Source organism: Cervus elaphus, chromosome X, assembly GCF_910594005.1.
Source record: "Cervus elaphus chromosome X, mCerEla1.1, whole genome shotgun sequence".
Lineage (NCBI taxonomy): Eukaryota > Metazoa > Chordata > Mammalia > Artiodactyla > Cervidae > Cervus > Cervus elaphus.
The window spans coordinates 158,820,179-158,841,480 of NC_057848.1; the positions used below are offsets into that span (position 1 = coordinate 158,820,179).

Genomic DNA, 21,302 nt, shown 5'->3' on the forward strand with positions numbered 1-21,302 from the left:
TTTTTCCAGTTGCACACAAAGGCAAACGAACATATACCCTCTCCCTCCCTCCCTGCCACCCCTCCCTCCCTTCTTTCCCTCTCTCCCTCCTCCTCCTCCTCCTCTTCCTCCTCCCTCCTTTCCCCTCCTCCTTCCATTTAGTCAGAGGAAGAGAATTTAGCTGTTTGAGCAACTTTGAGAGGTCAACACACACACACACACACATACACACACACACACCTTGTGTTGACATTTACCATCCCTAAAACAGATCTTCCCAGCTCTAATCTCTACCCATAAAGAATCTGCCTGCAATGAGGGAGACCTGGGTTCAATCCCTGGATTGGGAAGATCCCCTGGAGAAGGAAATGGCAACCCACTCCAGTATTCTTGCCTGGAGAATCCCATGGACAGAGGAGCCTGAGCGGGCTACAGTCCATGGGGCTGCAAAGAGTCAGAAAGGACTAAGTGACTAACACTTTCACTTTTGCTCTCTACCCATAAACAAATTCAACTTTGCTGTCAAGAAGGTAGAAACAAGAAATCAGTGCCAACAGGTCTGGGGTGCTCCAGAACCAAAAAGAAGCGGAGTTCCTAACCTCCTCCAAGTGCATCGGGGGCCCAGGACCTCCTCTCAACCATACATGAGAAATGCTAAAAAACTACAGCAAGATTTCATTTTTCACTTATCATACTGACCAAGATTCCTAAGTTTCTTAGCACACTGCATTTGCATGGATATGAGAAAAGACACTCTCATACATTGTTAGTAACTGTGTAAATGGGCACAGTCTCTAATTTGAAAATCTCTACCAAAAACTAAAAATGTATAGCCATTTCACCCAATTATTCCATTTCTAAGAACTGATCCTACATATATATAGTGAATTTTGAGAATCTGCCCCTAGAAGATTATTAAGTTTATCCCTTAAGAAAAAAAAAATCACAGCACATATGTTTATGGTTTAACAATTGAGTAAAAGATATTTTTAGTGGGATCTAGTTGGAAGGATATTTTCTCAGACCAGTCTCCCTAAAGCCAGGTTAAGGTATACTGCATATATTAGATATATAAGAATAGCTGTATGTGCTTATATATACATAAAACATTCCCAAAATGATACAAAACAAACGGACTATCTTGGCTACCTCAGGGATGGAAAAACCAAGAATTATAGGATGCCCATTCCTCCAAGTGAGGCTCACAGATAAATGAGTGAACAAGCAATGAACTGGTTTTTAAGAATGAAAAAAAATGGGAACCCCACATGTACAAGAAATATTAGAAAGTTCTCACACTTCATGCTATTAATGGGCAAAAAAGCATAGATAAATTGAGACGAAGGAGAAAACCAAGAGGGCAAGAGTGAGGCTGAAGAGGGCATTTTAAGGAAGTGGTCATTGTTAAATGCTGCCAAGGGGTCAATGAGACACAGACTTAACACGAGATAGTTCCTGGCAACCATGGCAAAGATAGAAGCAGTGGTGTATGGTGGGAGCAGGAAGGTCAATTCCAAACCCGACACCAGCAAAATCATAAATGACTATGCTATCTAGATGGTTAAGAACACTTGTGAAAAGTAAACCACAAAGAGGCTTCCCTGGTGATCCAGTAGTGAAGATTCTGTACTTCCAATGCAGAGAGAGTGGGCTTGATCCCTGGTTGGGGAAACAGGATCCCACATGCCACATGGCCAAAAAAATTAAAATTAAAAAACCACAAAATGATCTATCAAAACACTACAACAGAGAAGGAGGAAATAAGATTTATCATTTCTTTACAAACACTGTCAACCATTCACCAACATAGGTTGTGTGCTCAGTATCTGAAATTTCAAGGGGAAAAATATCCAACATCTGAATGAAAAAATAAAAATGTCTGGGCACTGAATCCACATAAGCACCTCTGAAATGCCAAGCCCACAAGCTGCAACAGTGCCAACCCAGAGTCCCTAAAAGCCTTCCCAGTTCCCAGAGGCCATGTCCCTTCCAACGAAGACAGGAAGGACTTAAATACAAGGCCACAGAGGAAGCTACAAGAGAGTGAGGCTGTCATGGGCATAGCAATGTGGGGAATGAGTGACTCTGGCACAGTCTAGCACCATGACCAATACCTATTAATTGCCCACCACCAAAATCCTTCACGTCACATCCTCTCATCTACATGGCTAATTCTGGTTGGCATCTGCTTTCTGTGATGTGCAGTCCAGCCAAACCAAGTTGACAGGCATAAGAAGGAAACCTAAGAACTGAAGAAAAACACATCAGCCATGAAAACCACAGACTGCCATGCCAAAAAAGGCCCCTTATTCTCATCTTAAACCAAAGGCAATGCTCCAAACAGGAGGAGGGACCTCCACTGACATCAAACAAACATTAAGGGAATCAGACAGTTGCAGAGAATTACAATGGGCTATTAAATCCATTCCAACTAATTCATGTTACAGAAAAGAGAAGGAACTTGCTTAAGGTCATGCAGCGTATGGCTAGACCTGGGTGAGAACCTTTCTGACTTCTGTGCATGATCCCATAAGTCCTCCTAATGGCCAGTGGCTGCCAAATACTTCTATTCAGTCCCAACTGTCCCCAGGCTCTGACCACATATAGCCTACCATCTCCTTGACACTGCCTTTTGGCTATCTCAAAAGCTCAAATCTCAACACTGATCTCATGATCTTGCCTCAATACTCCCAACACTGGTTTTTCATTCAGGGCTTCTCAGCTTAACAGATGACATCACCATCCATCCGCTTCCTGAGACAAAGACCAGAGAGTGGTGTCCAGTGTTTGAACTCGAGCCCAACTACTTCCAAGCTGTGACCTTAAGCAAGCTAAATGAAGTCTTTATACCTCAGGTTCTGTCATCTGAAAAATGGGATAATGATGGAAATTACCTTATAAGATGAGGTGAATAAAAAGAGGTGAATAAAATGCAAAGCTCATAGAAAACATCTCTGTTTGTGTAGCTCCCTCTCTCCTCTTGCCTGCTCTCCTCCAGCCCCACTCCCTCACCTGGACAATAAGGATCAGCCCTTCCCCTTTCAACTTAAATGTGATTTCCCACTGGAAGACTTCCTTTATCACCCCCTGCCTGCTAAGGCTGGGTCCTAACTTCCCATCTCCATTTTTCATCCTCAAAGCACAGTATAATTTCTACTCACCACAAATCATAATTATATATTTGCTTTGTGATGGTCTGATCAATAGCCACCTCCTCCAATAGTCTATAAGCTCCAGGAGGGCAGGGACTGGGAGTGTTAAATCTCATTTTTATATTCTCAACATGTTATCTGGCACTTAACAGGTGTTTAGTAAACATTAGTTGCTTTAAGTGCTCAAGAAATAGAGGAAAATAATAGAATGGGAAAGACTAGAGATCTATTCAAGAAAATCAGACATATCAAGGGAATATTTCATGCAAAGAAGGGCACAATAAAGGAAAGAAAGGGCAAGGACCTAACAGAAGCACAAGAGATTAAGAATAGGTGGCAAGAATACACAGAAGAACTGTACAAAAAAGGTCTTAATGATCCAGATAACCACGATGGTGTGATCACTCATCTAGAGCCAGACAATTGGGAATGTGAAGTCAAGTGGGCCTTAGGAAGCATTACTATGAACAAAGTTAGTGGAGGTGATGGAATTCCAGCTGAGCTATTTCAAATCCTAAAAGACAATGCTGTGAAAGTGCTGCACTCAATATGTCATCTAATTTGGAAAACTTAGCAGTGGCCATAGGACTGGAAAAGGTCAGTTTTCATTCCAATCCCAAAGAAGGGCAATGCCAAAGAATGTTAAAACTACCATACAATTGCACTCATCTCACACACTAGCAAAGTAATGCTCAAAATCCTTCAAGCTAGGCTTTAACAGTACGTAAACCAAGGACTTCCAGATGTAAAAGCTGGATTTAGAAAAGGCAGAGGAATCAAAGATCAAATTGCCAACATCCAATGGAGCATAGAAAAAGCAAGAGAATTTCAGAAAAACATCTACTTCTGCTTCATTGACTATGCTAAAGCCTTTGACTGTGTGGATCACAACAAACTGTGAAAAATTCTTAAAGAGATGGGAATGCCAGACCACCTGACCTGCCTCCTGAGAAATCTGTATGCAGGTCAAGAAGCAACAGTTAGAACCGGACATGGAACAACAGACTGGTTCCAGATTGTTAAAGGAGTATATCAAGGCTGTATATTATCACCCTGCTTATTTAATGTATATGCATAGTACATCATGGGAAATGCTAGTCTGGATGAATCACAAGCTAGAATCAAGATTGCTGGGAGAAATATCAACAACCTCAACTATGCAGATGATACCACCCTAATGACAGTGAAGAGGAACTAAAGAGCCTCTTGATGAAGGTGAAAGAGGAAAGTGAAAAAATGGCTTAAAATTCAACATTCAAAAAATGAAGATCATGGCATCCAGTCTCATCACTTCACGGTAAATAGATGGGGAAACAATGGAAACAGTGGCAGATTTTATTTTCCTGGGTTCCAAAATCACTGCAGACAGTGACTGCAGCCATGGAATTAAAAGACGCTTAGAAGGAAATCTATGACAAATCTACACAGTGTATTAAAAAGCAGACATTTTTGTCACTTTGCTGACAAAGGTCCATATAGTCAAAGCTATGGTTTTTCCAGTAACCGTGTATGGATGCGAGAGTTGGACCATAAAGGCTAAGCACCAAAGAATTGATGCTTTCAAACTGTGGTGCTGGAGAAGACTCTTGAGAGTCCCTTGGAGAGCAAGGAGATCAAACCAGTCAATCCTAAAGGAAATCAGTCCTGAATATTCATTGGAAGGACTGGTGCTGAAGCTCCAATACTTTGGCCACCTGATGCATAGAGCCAACTCACTGGAAACAACTCTGATGCTCGGAAAGATTGAGGGCAGGAGGAGAAGGGGACAACAGAGGATAAGATGGTTGGATGGTATCACTGACTCAATGGACATGAGTCTGAACAAACTTTGGGAGACAGTGAAGGACAGGGAAGTCTGGCACACTACAGTTTATAAGGTCGCAAAGATTCAGACATGACTTAGAAACTGAACAACAACAAGTTTTTTAAAGTGCTCAGGAAGCATGTTTACCAGCAGAAAAATGGGCCTAGAGATTAGAAGAGAAGGCCTGGGACACCAATCTAAATGAGAACCCAAGGCTATCGGCTGCCAGGTGGCTACACAGAAAGGGCCTGGTGAGCACCATCCAACCATAGCAAAGTTCAGGATTTACTGCTTGTTTGACCACCATTCTAACAGTTCAGGATGTGGTCTCCACAGCACTAGAATCAGCACTAGACTCTGCAGAAACAAGGACAGCCACACCTTGCAAATTTTTTTAGATGAATCCCAGTCCCTCTGATACCTTTCTTAATGTAACTATCAGTCCACAGTGGGTGTGATTCTCACGTTTAAAAACACTTATTTCTGTACAACAGGACCTCCAAGTGCAGCCAACTACTCCATCTGGGCGCTCAGCTGAAGAAACAACTGTCTGTTCCAACTTAGGGGTAAAACTAGCTCTACTGGACTTAGGAGAGAATGGCATATTGGCTCCTCAATGTGGTACCAATAAGGGATTTTCAGGAATATTTTTTACTACACCCAATGTTTGTTTATACAGCAACTCTAGAATCTAGTCTCCTTGTAACATGGCACTCTAACGAATATAGTGAAGTATTTCAAAGAACAGGTTTTGACACTGTGCAAGCCTGGTTCAAATTCTGGCTCTGCCACTTACTAGTTATAAATGAAACTTTAGACCCATGACCTGACCTCTCCCAGTCAGTTACCTCATCTGTAGTTGGATATGATAGTTGGAGGAAGCATTATACACAAATACACAGCATAAAGCTAATTATCTACCATCTTTAAGAAAATTCTTTGTACACAAGAGTTCTACCTCAGAAATTCTATATCATGCCTACCATACCATGCCTACCAATCTCCAGAGGCTATAAAATGGACACCTCAACCTCCCTCAGCCTTGTTTATTCTCTTCTAGAATACCAGCCCACTTCATTATGGGACTATCTAAGATCACCCTCTATTGTGAGGAGATCTCCCTCTGCATAAATGATGTTTCTTCCTCAGTTGGACAATTGAAATGTTATACAAACCACTCTACTTCTTCCTGTCTTTAGAGTCAAACAGCCAACTCAGTTTTCCCACGGTTTCTCTCACACTGATGCACTCACCCTTTTTTTGGGAATATGACTCCACCAGCATAGGACTCAGAGGTACTACACAACATAACAGTTGCAGACATGGGGTGAAAAAACAGCTCTTTATCCAAAGGAAACAGTGGAGAAAAGGAAAGTAAAATTTTCTAAGTTGTAGTGTAACAAGGAGAAACTGAGATATCACTTGTGCTTCTACCATATTTCTTTTTTATCAACTACAAATAGGAAACTTTAGTTGCTGCCAAGTAACTGTTCTCCAAATAGCAGTGGACTAGGCACTGACAGAAAATACAGGAGAATCACCTCTGCCTTCAAAAGCTGGTAATTTTACTGGAGGCATAAAACAAATGGGCAATAGTAAAGTATGCACTGAGTATGTAATAGTAAAGAATAAGGCAGAGATAAAAACAGTCTGTTTTAGACAAAGTAAAGGCCTCCTGAAGGAGGTGCCTAATGATTAAGCAGATGAAGGTGGAAGGGCATTTTAGACCAAAAATCAAAAACCAGGCCAGAGTAGTCTAGAGACACAGAGAAGGGAAGAAACAGACAGAGTAAAAAGATTTAGAAAATATACAAGCAACAGAACAAGAAATATAATATCTGCATTAATATCTGCTTTATATCCTCCTTAAAAGGGGCTTCAAAAAGTCACACCCCCAAAGTTTCCCACTGGCATAACCTGACAGAGGCATCACTTACCCGGATAAGGGAAACCTGATGCCGAGGGGGTTTAGCTCCTGGGCCTCCCGATGAGGGTCCCTCAGGCTGGACAAGGGGCTGTCTAGCTTCATAAGGAGCTGAAACGGCAGGAGGGAAAGTCAGCACGGTTCACAAAGATTCCACCCAAAACATGAACTCACATTCAAACTGCTATAGTGTCTGCTCTTCAGGGAAGAATTAGTAATTAGTTTATACACAAAAGGGTCACCTAAAACAAACAAGGGCTTCCGTCATAGCTCAGTAGGTAAAGAATCTGCCTGAGATGCAGGAGACCCCGGTTCGATTTCTGGGTCAGGAAGTTCTGCAGGAGAAGGGACAGGCTACCCACTCCAGTATTCTTGGGCTTCCCTTGTGGCTCATCTGGTAAAGAATCCACCTGCAATGTGGGAGACCTGGGTTTGGTCTCCGGGTTGGGAAACTCCTCTGGTGAAGGGAAAGGCTACCCACTCCAGTATTCTGGCCTGGAGAATTCCATGGACTAAGTCCATGGGGTTGCAAACAGTCAGACACAACTGAGTGACTTTCACTTTCACTTTCTTTCACTTAAGACAACAAACCTTAGTGCCCCTGGGTACAATTTAACCGAACCATCTAAAGATAGTCAACCAAGTCATAATAAAGCAAGATATTTACATTAGGTTAAGATTAGCAATAAACTGGAAAGGTGGAGAGCTGTAAACATAAACTGGAATAGAAAATAATGAGAGTAGTTAGAAAAGTGCCAGGTTTTAAGTGTTCAACTTCTAAATATAAGGTAAATTCTATATATACCCTGCTATTTAGAATGCTTCCACTCATCATCCACATTCCCAAGAAGCAAGAAAGTCAGTATGAATTTTGAACATTAAGAATCAACATTATCATTTTGCTTATTTTTGAAAAATAAATGCCACTATCTTCTTTTCCTTATGGAAAGAATGTAAAACCAAATACAGAAAACTACAAAAAGGAATAAATGCATTTTATATTTATTACTTTATCATTCAATAACCAAACTAAAAATAATTTTGCTACCTTTAAGAAAAGTTAAGTCACAAAAATGAATGCATTTTTTTCATTCCTTTTATTTCCAGAACACTTAATAACAACTTTGCCAATATGATACAAAAACAGTTAAACGTAACCAGGCAGTATTCGGTTCCAACAGAAAGGGGAAATTAGGCAGAAGGAGCTAAGATGGCGGAGGAATAGGATGGGGAGACCACTTTCTCCCCCAAAAATTCATCAAAAGATCATTTGAACACTGAGCAAACTCCACAAAACAACTTCTGATGGCTAGCAGAGGACATCAGACACCCAGAAAAGCAGCCCATTGTCTTCAAAAGGAGGTAGGACAAAATATAAAAGATAAAAAGAGAGACAATAGAGTTAGGGACGGAGATCCATCCTGGGAAGGGAGTCTTAATAGAGGAAGTTTCCGAACACCAGGAAACCCTCTCACTGGCGGGCCTGGGGAAAGTTTTTGAATCTCGGAGGGCAACCTAATTGGGAGGAAAAATAAATAAAACCCACAGATTACATGCCTAAAAGCAACTCCCAGCAGAAAAGTACCCCAGATGCTCGCATCCGCCACCAGCAAATGGTGGGGGGGGGGGGGGGGCGCTGAATGGAGAGGAGCAGGTGATATTGCTTAGGGTAAGGACCAGGCCTGAAAGCCCTGAGGGCAATCTGAGGGAGCTAACCAGAGATAGCAACTTAAACTGTGGGATAGCAAAAGAGAGAATTAACCTGGGAAAAGCCCTAAATTTAGGCACTACCCACCCGTTCCCAGAACAAAGGACTGAGCAATTCCAGAGAAGAGCTAGCCGGCTGAGGACTGGCCCATCCCCTGCCGGAGGCAGTGGGGAGGGGAAAGGGGCAAACTCGGCCCCGAGAGACGGCATCCCCTACCAAACTGCAAACAGGCTTCCAGTCTCTACCCAAAGACTTCCTGAGATTCTGGATGGTTGACATCTGCCAGGAGGGTTGCAGCCAGAAATCAGTTTCCCAGAAGAGACACAAGGCGCACCCGACCAGCGTGCCCAGAAACTGAGGCTGGGACCGAGGAGGGGATAAGGTGCTCGGCACCCGGGGAGAGTGCGCTCCTCAAGCTCCTGGTTCCCTGAGCTGCTCCGAGGCGGGAAGGCACAAAATGCAGGCCCAACCGAGTCTGCAGCTTTGTGGAGTACCTGAAAACCTGAACCTGAGCAGCTTAGGCCTGGGAAGTGCACGCAACGCAGGACCCGCTCCCTGTAGAGCAGCCTGGAGCCTGAGCAGTGTACACGGGGAAAGTACATGGGCCATGAGCAGGGGCAAACCCAGTATGGCCGGAATACTGCAAGTGCTCCCCACACACGCCAGTGATATTTGTCTGCAGTGCCCCTCCATCCCCACAGCACCACTGAACAAGCAAACCTAAACAAGAGACCACCTCTGCCACCTTCTGTCAGGGCGGAAATTCGACACTGAATAGACCTGCAAATAGAAGCCAAATAAACAAAGGGAACTGCCTTAGAAGTGACAGGTGCAACAGATTAAAATCCCTGTAGTTAACACCGACTAAAGAGCAATATTGCATAGGAACCTGGAATGTTAGGTCCATGAATCAAGGCAATTGGAAGTGGTCAAACAAGAGATGGCAAGAGTGAACGTCAACATTCTAGGAATCAGCGAACTAAAATGGACTACAAGGGGTGAATTTAAAACAGATGACCATTATATCTACTACTGTGGGCAGGAATCCCTTAGAAGAAATGGAGTAGCCATCATGGTCAACAAAAGAGTCCGAAATGCAGTACTTGGATGCAATCTCAAAAATGACACAATGATCTCTGTTCATTTCCATGGCAAACCATTCAACATCACGGTAATTCAAGCCTATGCCCCAACCAGTAATGCTGAAGAAGCGAACATTGAACGGTTCTATGAAGACCTAACAAGACCTTTTAGACCTAACACCCAAAAAAGATGTCCTTTTCATTATAGGAGACTGGAATGCAAAAGTAGGAATTCAAGAAACATCTGGAATACCAGGCAAATTTGGCCTTGGAGTATGGAATGAAGCATGGCAAAGGCTAATAGAGTTTTGCCAAGAGAACGCACTGGTCATAGCAAACACCCTCTTGCAACAACACAAGAGAAGACTCTACACATGGACATTACCAGATGGTCAACATCGAAATCAGACTGATTATATTCTTTGCAGCCAAAGATGGAGAAGCTCTATACAGTCAGCAAAAACAAGACCGGGAGCTGACTATGGCTCAGATCATGAACTCCTTATTGCCAAATTCAGACGTAAATTGAAGAAAGTAGGGAAAACCACTAGACCATTCAGGTATGACCTAAATCAAATCCCTTATGACTACACAGTGGAAGTGAGAAATAGATTTAAGGGGCTAGATCTAATAGACAGAGAGCCTGATGAACTATGGATGGAGATTCGTGACATTGTACAGGAGACAGGGATCAAGACCATCCCCATGGAAAAGAAATGCAAAAAAGCAAAATGGTTGTCTGAGGAGGCCTTACAAATAGCTGTGAAACGAAGAGAAGCAAAAAGCAAAGGAGAAAAGGAAAGACATTCGCATTTGAATGCAGAGTTCCAAAGACTAGCCAGGAGAGATAAGAAAGCCTTCCTCAGCGATCAGTGCAAAGAAATAGAGGAAAACAACAGAATGGGAAAGACTAGAGATCTCTTCAAGAAAACTAGAGATACCAAGGGAAGATTTCATGCAAAGATGGGCTCGATAAAGGACAGAAATGGTATGGACCTAACAGAAGCAGAAGATATTAAGAAGAGGTGGCAAGAATACACAGAAGAACTATACAAAAAAGATCTTCACGACCCAGATAATCATGATGGTGTGATCACTCACCTAGAGCCAGACATCCTGGAATGTGAAGTCAGGTGGGCCTTAGAAAGCATCACTACAAACAAAGCTAGTGGAGGTGATGGAATTCCAGTTGAGCTATTTCAAATCCTGAAAGATGATGCTGTGAAAGTGCTGCACTCAATATGCCAGCAAATTTGGAAAACTCAGCAGTGGCCACAGGACTGGAAAAGGTCAGTTTTCATTCCAATCCCTAAGAAAGGCAAGCCCAAGGAATGCTCAAACTACCACACAATTACACTCATCTCACACGCTAGTAAAGTAATGCTCAAAATTCTCCAAGCCAGGCTTCAGCAATACGTGAACCGAGAACTTCCAGATGTTCAAGCTGGTTTTAGAAAAGGCAGAGGAATCAGACATCAAATTGCCAACATCTGCTGGATCATTGAAAAAGCAAGAGAGTTCCAGAAAAACATCTATTTCTACTTTATTGACTTTTATATCTACTTTATTGAAGGCCAAAGCCTTTGACTGTGTGGATCACAATAAACTGTAGAAAATTTTGAAAGAGATGGGAATACCAGACCACCTGACCTGCCTCTTGAGAAACCTGTATGCAGGTCAGGAAGCAACAGTTAGAACTGGACATGGACCAACAGACTGGTTCCAAATAGGAAAAGGAGTACGTCAAGGCTGTATATTGTCACCCTGCTTATTTAACTTATATGCAGAGTACATCATGAGAAACGCTGGGCTGGAAGAAGCACAAGCTGGAATCAAGATTGCTGGGAGAAATATCAATAACCTCAGATATGCAGATGACACCACCCTTATGGCAGAAAGTGAAGAGGAACTAAAAAGCCTCTTGATCAAAGTAAAAGAGGAGAGTGAAAAAGTTGGCTTAAAGCTAAACATTCAGAAAATTAAGATCATGGCATCTGGTCCCATCACCTCATGGGAAATAGATGGGGAGACAGTGGAAACAGTGTCAGACTTTATTTTTTTGGGATCCAAAATCACTGCAGATGGTGACTTTATATTAAACATGAAATTAAAAGATGCTTACTCCTTGGAAGGAAAGCTATGACCAACGTAGATAACATATTAAAAAGCAGAGACATTATTTTCCCAACAAAGGTCTGTCTAGTCAAGGCTATGGTTTTTCCAGTGGTCATGTATGGATATGAGAGTTGGACTGTGAAGAAAGCTGAGCGCCCAAAAATTGATGCTTTTGAACTATGGTGTTGGAGAAGACTCTTGAGAATCCCTTGGACTGCAAGGAGATCCAACCAGTCCATCCTAAAGGAGATAAGTCCTGGGTGTTCATTGGAAGGACTGATGCTGAAGCTGAAACTCCAATACTTTGGCCACCTCATGCGAAGAGTTGACTCATTGGAAAAGACCCTGATGCTAGGAGGGATTGGGGGCAGGAGGAGAAGGGGATGACAGAGGATGAGATGGCTGGATGGCACCACCGACTTGATGGGCATGAGTCTGAGTAAACTCCGGGAGTTTGTGATGGACAGGGAGGCCTGGCGTGCTGCAATTCATGGGGTCGCAAAGAGTCGGACACAACTGAGCGACTGAACTGAACTGAACTGACACCAGAAGGGGCCTATAGATATTGAGATGTGTAAGCTGGAACAAGGAGCTATCTGAAACTGAACCGAACCCACACTGCCCACAACAGCTCCAGAGAAATTCCTAGATATATTTTTACTATTATTATTTTTTCTAATTAAAAAAAACTTTTTTCTTTCTTTTTTTTTAAAGTTCTCTATTATTCCTCTATTACTCCTTAATTTTCATTTTTATAACCCACTACAACATGGCAAGAAAAAAAGGACCCTATTTTTAAAGCAAACTTCATATATATTTCTTAAATTTTTTGTGTTTTTGTTGTTTTTTAATATTGTATTTTTAAGAGTCTAACCTCAACTCTAGATTTTTAATCTTTGTTTTTCAGTATTTGATATCAATTTTGGACATTTAAGAATCCAACCTTCAGTACCCATTTTTACTCAGGAGTGAGATTATTGGTTTGATCACTCTCTCCCCCTTTTGACTCCTCTTTTTCTCCCCCAGATCACCTCTATTTCCTCTCTCCCCCTTCTCTTCTCAATCTAATTCTGTGAATCTCTGTGGGTGTTCTGGGCTACGGAGAATACTTAGGGAACAGAGTACTACCTAGATCTGTCTCTCTTCTCTTGAATCCCCCTTTTTCTCCTCCTGCTCATCTCTATCTCCTTGCTCCCTCTCCTCTTCTTCATGTAACTCTGTGAACCTCTCTGGGTGTCCCTCATTGTGGAGAATCCTTTCACCATTAACCTAGAAGTTTTATTATCAGTGCTATATGGATGGAGAAGTCTTGAGGCTACTGGAAGAATAAGACTGAAATCCAGAGGCAAGAGACTTAAGCCCAAAACCTGAGAACACCAGAGAACTCCTGACTACAGGGAACATTAATTAATAAGAGATCATCCAAAAGCCTCCATACCTACACTGAAACCAACCACCACCCAAGAGTCGATAAGTTCCAGAGCAAGACATACCACACAAATTCTCCAGCAACGCAGGAACATAGCCCTGAGCGTCAACACACAGGCTGCCCAAAGTCACACCAAACCCATAGACCCATCTCAAAACTCACTACTGGACACTCCATTGCACTCCAGAGAGAAGAAATCCAGCTCCACCCACCAGAACATGGACGCAAGCTTCCCTAACCAGCAAACCTCGACAAGCCAAACATCCAGCCCCACCCACTGGGAGAAACCTCCACAATAAAAAGGAACCACAGACTCCCAGAATACAGAAAGGCCACCCCAAACCCAGCAATCTAAACAAGATGAAAAGGCAGAGAAATACCCAGCAGGTAAAGGAACATGAAAAATGCCCACCAAGTCAAACAAAAGAGGAGGAGATAGGGAATCTACCTGAAAAAGAATTTAGAATAATGATAATAAAATGATCCAAAATCTTGAAAACAAAATGGAGTTACAGATAAATAACCTGGAGACAAGGATTGAGAAGATGCAAGAAATGTTTAACAAGGACCTAGAAGAAATAAAAAAGAGTCAATTAAAAATGAATAATGCAATAAGTGAGATCAAAAACACTCTGGAGGGAACCAAGAGTAGAATAACGGAGGCAGAAGATAGGATAAGTGAGGTAGAAGATAAAATGGTGGGAATAAATGAAGCAGAGAGGAAAAAAGAAAAAAGAATTAAAGGAAATGAGGACAACCTCAGGGACCTCTGGGACAATGTGAAACACCCCAACATTTGAATCATAGGAGTCCCATAAGAAGAAGACAAAAAGAAAGGCCATGAGAAGATACTCGAGGAGATAACAGCTGAAAACTTCCCCAAAATGGGGAAGGAAATAGCCACCCAAGTCCAAGAAACCCAGAGAGTCCCAAACAGGATAAACCCAAGGCGAAACACTCCAAGACACATATTAGTCAAATTAACAAAGATCAAACACAAAGAACAAATATTAAAAGCAGCAAGGGAGAAACAGCAAATAACACACAAGGGGATTCCCATAAGGATAACAGCTGATCTTTCAATAGAAACTCTTCAGGCCAGAAGGGAATAGCAGGACATACTTAAAGTAATGAAAGAGAATAACCTACAACCCAGATTACTGTACCCAGCAAGGATCTCATTCAGATATGAAGGAGAATTCAAAACCTTTACAGACAAGCAATGAGAGAATTCAGCACCACCAATCCAGCTCTTGAACAAAAGCTAAAGGATCTTCTCTAGACAGGAAACACAGAAAGGTTGTATGAACGTGAACCCAAAACAAAGCAAATGACAATGGGACCATTCTTATCAATCATTACCTTAAATGTAAATGGGTTGAATGCCCTAACCAAAAGACAAAGACTGGCTGAATGGATACAAAAGCAAGACACCTATATATGCTGTCTACAAGAGACCCACCTCAAAACAAAGGACACATACAGACTGAAAGTGAAGGGCTGGAAAAAAATATTTCACGCAAACGGAGACCAAAAGAAAGCAGGAGACACAATACTCATATCAAATAAAATAGAATTTAAAATAAAGGCTGTGAAAAGAGACAAAGAAGAACACTACATAATGATCAAAGGATCAATCCAAGAAGAAGATATAAGAATTATAAATACATATGCACCCAACATAGAAGCACCGCAATATGTAAGGCAAATGCTAACAAGAATGAAAGGGGAAATTAACAATAACATAATAATAGTGGGAGACTTTAATACCCCACTCACACCTATGGATAGATCAATTAAACAGAAAATTAACAAGGAAACACAAACTGTAAATGACACAATGGTCCAGCTAGACCTAACTGATATCTATAGGATATTTCACCCCAAAATAATCAATTTCACCTTTTTCTCAAGTGCACACGGAACCTTCTCCAGAATAGATCACATCCTGGGCCATAAATCTAGCCTTGGTAAATTCAAAAAAACTGAAATCATGCCAGTCATCTTTTCTGACCATAATGCAGTAAGATTAGATCTCAATTACAGGAAAAAAAAACCTATTAAAAATTCCAACATATGGAGGCTAAATAACACGCTTCTGAATAACCAACAAATCATAGAAGAAATCAAAAAAGAAATCAAAATATGCATAGAAACAAATGAAAATGAAAACACAACAACCCAAAACCTATGGGACACTGTAAAAGCAGTTCATAGCAATACAGGCTCACCGCAAGAAACAAGAAAAAAGTCAAATAAATAACCTAACTCTACACCTAAAACAACTAGAGAAGGAAGAAATGAAGAACCCCAGGGTGAGCAGAAGGAAAGAAATCTTAAAAATTAGGGCAGAAATAAATGCAAAAGAAACTAAAGAGACCATAGCAAAAATCAACAAAGCTAAAAGCTGGTTTTTTGAAAAGGTAAATAAAATTGACAAACCGTTAGCCAGACTCATCAAGAAACAAAGGGAGAAGAACCAAATCAACAAAATTAGAAATGAAAATGGAGAGATCACAACAGATAACTCTGAAATACAAAGGATCATAAGAGAGTACTACGAGCAGCTATATGCCAATAAAATGGACAACTTGGAAGAAATGGACAAATTCTTTAAAAAGTATAACTTTCCAAAACTGAACCAGGAAGAAATAGAAGATCTTAACAAACCCATCACAGGCACGGAAATCAAAACTGTAATCAGAAATCTTCCAGCAAACAAAAGCCCAGGACCAGATGGCTTCACAGCTGAATTCTACCAAAAATTTAGAGAAGAGCTAACACCTATTTTACTCAAACTCTTCCAGAAAATTGCAGAAGAAGGCAAACTTCCAAACTCATTCTATGAGGCCACCATCACCCTTATACCAAAACCAGACAAGGATGCCACAAAAAAGGAAAACTACAGGCCAATATCACTGATGAACATAGAAGCAAAAATCCTTAACAAAATTCTAGCAGACAGAATCCAAGAACATATTAAAAAGATCATACATCATGACCAAGTGGGCTTTATCGCAGGAATGCAAGGATTCTTTAATATCCACAAATCAATCAATGTAATATACCACATTAACAAATTGAAAGATAAAAACCATATGATTATCTCAATAGATGCAGAAAAAGCCTTTGACAAAATTCAACATCCACTTATGATGAAAACTCTCCAGAAAGCAGGAATAGAAGGAACATACCTCAACATAATAAAAGCTATATATGAAAAACCCACAGCAAACATTATCCTCAATGGTGAAAAATTGACAGCATTTCCCTTAAAGTCAAGAACAAGACAACGGTGCCCACTCTCACCACTACTATTCAACATTGTTTTGGAAGTGTTGGCCACAGCAATCAGAGCAGAAAAAGAAGTAAAAGGAATCCAGATAGGAAAAGAAGAAGTAAAACTCTCACTCTTTGCAGACGACATGATCCTCTACATAGAAAACCCTAAAGATTCTACCAGAAAATTACTAGAGCTAATCAATGAATATAGTAATGTTGCAGGATATAAAATTAACACACAGAAATCCTTTGCATTCCTATACACTAACAATGAGAAAACAGAAAGAGAAATTAAGGAAACAATACCATTCACCATTGCAACAAAAAGAATAAAATACTTAGGAGTATATCTACCTAAAGAAATGAAAGACCTATACATAGAAAACTATAAAACACTGATGAAAGAAATCAAAGAGGACACAAATAGATGGAGAAATATACCGTGTTCATGGGTTAAAAGAATCAATATTGTGAAAATGAGTATACTACCCAAAATCAATCTATAGATTCAATGCAATACCTATCAAGCTACCAACGGTATTTTTCACAGAACTAGAACAAATAATTTCAGAGTTTGTATGGAAATACAAAAAACCTCGAATAGCCAAAGCAATCTTGAGAAAGAAGAATGGAACTGGAGGAATCAACCTGCCTGACTTCAGGCTCTACTACAAAGCCACAGTCATCAAGACAGTATGGTACTGGCACAAAGACAGAAATATAGATCAATGGAACAGAATAGAAAGCCCAGAGATAAATCCACGTACCTATGGACACCTTATCTTCGACAAAGGAGGTAAGGATATACAATGGAAAAAAGACAACCTCTTTAACAAGTGGTGCTGGGAAAACTGGTCAACCACTTGTAAAAGAATGAAACTAGAACACTTTCTAACACCATATACAAAAATAAACTCAAAACAGATTAAAGATCTAAATGTAAGACCAGAAACTATAAAACTCCTAGAGGAGAACATAGGCAAAACACTCTCTGACATAAATCACAGCAGGATCCTCTATGACCCACCTCCCAGAATATCGGAAATAAAAGCAAAAATAAACAAATGGGACCTAATGAAACTTAAAAGCTTTTGCACAACAAAGGAAACTATAGGCAAGGTGAAAAGATAGCCTTCAGAATGGGAGAAAATAATAGCAAATGAAGAAACAGACAAAGGATTAATCTCAAAAATATACAAGCAACTCCTGCAGCTCAATTCCAGAAAAATAAATGACCCAATCAAAAAATGGGTCAAAGAACTAAAGAGACATTCCTCCAAAGAAGACATACAAATGGCTAACAAAACATATGAAAAGATGCTCAACATCACTCATTATCAGAGAAATGCAAATCAAAACCACAATGAGGTACCATTACACGCCAGTCAGGATGGCTGCTATCCAAAAGTCTACAAGCAATAAATGCTGGAGAGGGTGTGGAGAAAAGGGAACCCTCTTACACTGTTGGTGGGAATGCAAACTAGTACAGCCGCTATGGAAAACAGTGTGGAGATCCCTTAAAAAACTGGAAATGGAACTGCCATGTGACCCAGCAATACCACTCCTGGGCATACACACCCAGGAAACCAGATCTGAAAGAGACACGTGCACCCCAACGTTCATTGCAGCACTGTTTATAATAGCCAGGACATGGAAGCAACCTAGAGGCCCATCAGCAGACGAATGGATAAGGAAGCTGTGGTACATATACACCTTGGAATATTACTCAGCCATTAAAAAGAATTCATTTGAATCAGTTCTAATGAGATGGATGAAACTGGAGCCCATTATACAGAGTGAAGTAAGCCAGAAAGATAAAGACCAATACAGTATACTAACGCATGTATATGGAATTTAGAAAGATGGTAATGATAATCCTATATGCAAAACAGAAAAAGAGACACAGATGTACAGAACAGACTTTTAGATTCTGTGGGAGAAGGCGAGGGTGGGATATTCTGAGAGAATAGCATTGAAACAACTATACTATCAAGGGTGAAACAGATCACCAGCCCAGGTTGGATGCATGAGACAAGTGCTCAGGGCTGGTGCACTGGGAAGACCCAGAGGGATGGGATGGGGAGGGAGGCGGAAGGGGGGATCGGCATGGGGAACACATGTAAATCCATGGCTGATTCATGTCAATGTATGGCAAAAACCACTACAATACTGTAAAGTAATTAGCCTCCACCAAATAAAAATAAATGAAAAAAATTAAAAAACAAAAATGAAAAAAAAAGAAAGGCGAAATTATCACTCAAGATGAAACCATTTCTGATCTCGGTAGATTAACAGTTCAGGTTTTTGGAAGTATATAAATAAGTAAAAGGCTTTCTTTCTATAGCTTCCTTATACATAAAATTAGGTAGAGACAGAAGTACAGCCTGTTGTGGCATCACCTTTAGCAGAGTTTGAACTTTTTAAAATAAAGAAGGTATAACAACAGCACATCAAGAACAACAAACCAATCTTGGGCTCACATCTGTTCTTTGTATTTCCTCCAAGGAAATGGAATACATTATTATACAATTATTATTAACACAATATTATAACATTAAATTACATTGAAACATCAAAATCACTGTCTGGAAAAATATGAAGTAGATTTTCTGATGCTGCTAAGAATAGATGAAAAACATAAAACATGCAAAAGAAACATACATAGAGAACTCATAGTCCAAATCTTAAAAAATAAGTCTCAGATGGTAGGCAGGTGGTGTTCTCGAAGAAGGATTTTTAGGATCATTCCATTTTGAAGGATCATCAAATTTAACTCCTACTGAAAGGTCTGAACCACAGCAAATTGTACCATGGCTGGAATACCAAGGGTCATAAGCTTTCCCTGGGAAGCTGATCCCACATTCCTCTGCCTCCCCTTAGAGGGAGGGAATTTCTACTGCTCAGGAAGGACACATGTAGGGGGAGGCTGACTGGCCCATGGCTCCAATCCCTCATCAAAAATGGCCTTCCTTTCCTTGGAAGAAACAGACGTATCTTATCAACAAGGCTTAAATGAACACTGAGTCACATGGTGGGTCATTTTTTGAGAGGCCTGGCTTCAATGGCAGATTTTCTCTTCAAACTCCTGTGGGAAGCCTGGGTTGGTCACACCTGCCTGTGACTGGAAAGATGAGTGTCTAAAGCCATCTGGTCACAAATCTTAGACACATGCTTCTATCAGTTGGTACCAGAGCCGATATTCAGGCCACTATCGGTCTGACTCCTGTCTCATTCCTCAACTGAAACTGAACTCAGGAGGTAAAAGATAGGTACTATTCATTGTCTCTACTCTCCCCCCCTCCCAAATAAAACCTGAAACATGCAACTCAATGCAAAACAAATAATTCTTAGATCCTCTTATAAGAGGTTGAACAAGGAACTAGTACTACCACCTTTCTCCAAGGGGAAGATTATAAAATGAAACTTAAAGATTTCATCACTCTGAGATTCAGTGTCAAACTAGAACAGAGATCACAACTAACTGCCCAATAAAGACTCTCCATCTGCAGTCACCCAATGAATGATATCTAGAAGGTGACTTTCAAGAATACTTGAGCTTCAAAAACATAATGAGTATCATATTCTAGAAACACAAAAGAAAATACAAGGGAACATCTTAGCACCTACAATGTGCCAGGAATTGTGCTAAGAATAGACATTTATATAATATTACTCATTTCATCCACAGAGCAAACTTCTAAGGCAGACTTTATTTCATTTCACAGATAAGGGAAATTGAGGCTAAGAAAAGCAAAATACCCATGGTCATACAGGCTGGAAATGGAAAGAAATGAGAAATGCAGGCCTACCAAGTCTACCTTTAGGCCCAGGAGACTGACATCATAGCCCATGCTCTTAAGTGAGAAGATACCTAGAACTGATACGTAAGAATAATATGCATAAGAAAAAGTAGAACAGACATTCATTTTAAGATAAGACTTTAGATAGCAGAAGAAGCAGGTTTAAAGAGTCAAAGTAGTTACCTCTGCATAGAAAAAATATACCTCAGCATAGCAAAGCCCATATATGACAAACACACAGCTAACATCAAACTTAATGGTAAAAAGCTGAAAGCATTTCCTCTAAGATCAGGAACAAGACAAGGATGTCCACTCTCACCACTTTCATTCAATGTTCTTTTGGAAGTCCTGGTCATAGCAATCAGATAAGAAAAAGAATAAAAGGAATCTAAATTGGAAAGGAAGAAGTAAAACTGCCACTGTTTGCAGGTGATATGATACTACACACAGAAAATTCTAAAGATGGCACCAGAAAACTATTAGAACACATCAATTAATTTGGTAAAGTAGCAGGATTCAAAACTAATATGCAGAAATCTGCTGCATGTCTATACACTAACAATGAAGTATCAGAAAGAGAAATTAAGGAAACAACCCCACTCACTATCACATCAGAAAACAATAAAATACCCAGGAATAAACCTACCTAAGGAAGCAAAAGACCTGTACTCAGAAAACTGTAAGACACTAATGAAAGAAACTGAAGATGATACAAATGGAAATATATACCATGTTCTTACACTGGAAAAGGCAATGCTGCTAAAATGACCATACTACCCAAGGCAATCTAGAAATTGAATATAATCCCTATCAAATTACCAGTGGATTTTTCATAGAACTAGAACAAAAAAAATTAAATTTGTATGAAAACAAAAAAGATCCCAAACAGCCAAAAACCATAATGAGAAAATTAGAATGGAGCTGGTGGAATCACACCTCCTCACTTCAGACTATACTACAAAGCTACAGTCATCAAAACAGTATTGTACTGGCACAAAGACAGACACACAGATCAATGGAATAGGAT

General features: G+C 40.4%; 1 protein-coding gene across 3 annotated transcripts in view; it reads right to left on the minus strand.

Moving 5' to 3' along the window:
* The window catches only part of REPS2 (RALBP1 associated Eps domain containing 2), a 268,277-nt gene that overhangs the window by 153,195 nt on the left and 93,780 nt on the right, over nt 1-21,302 (minus strand). For all 3 annotated transcript variants that reach the window (XM_043896996.1, XM_043896995.1, XM_043896993.1), the window contains exon 5: nt 6,873-6,970. In XM_043896996.1, the coding sequence (XP_043752931.1) occupies nt 6,873-6,970 (98 nt within the window). The remainder of the gene's footprint in view (nt 1-6,872; nt 6,971-21,302) is intronic.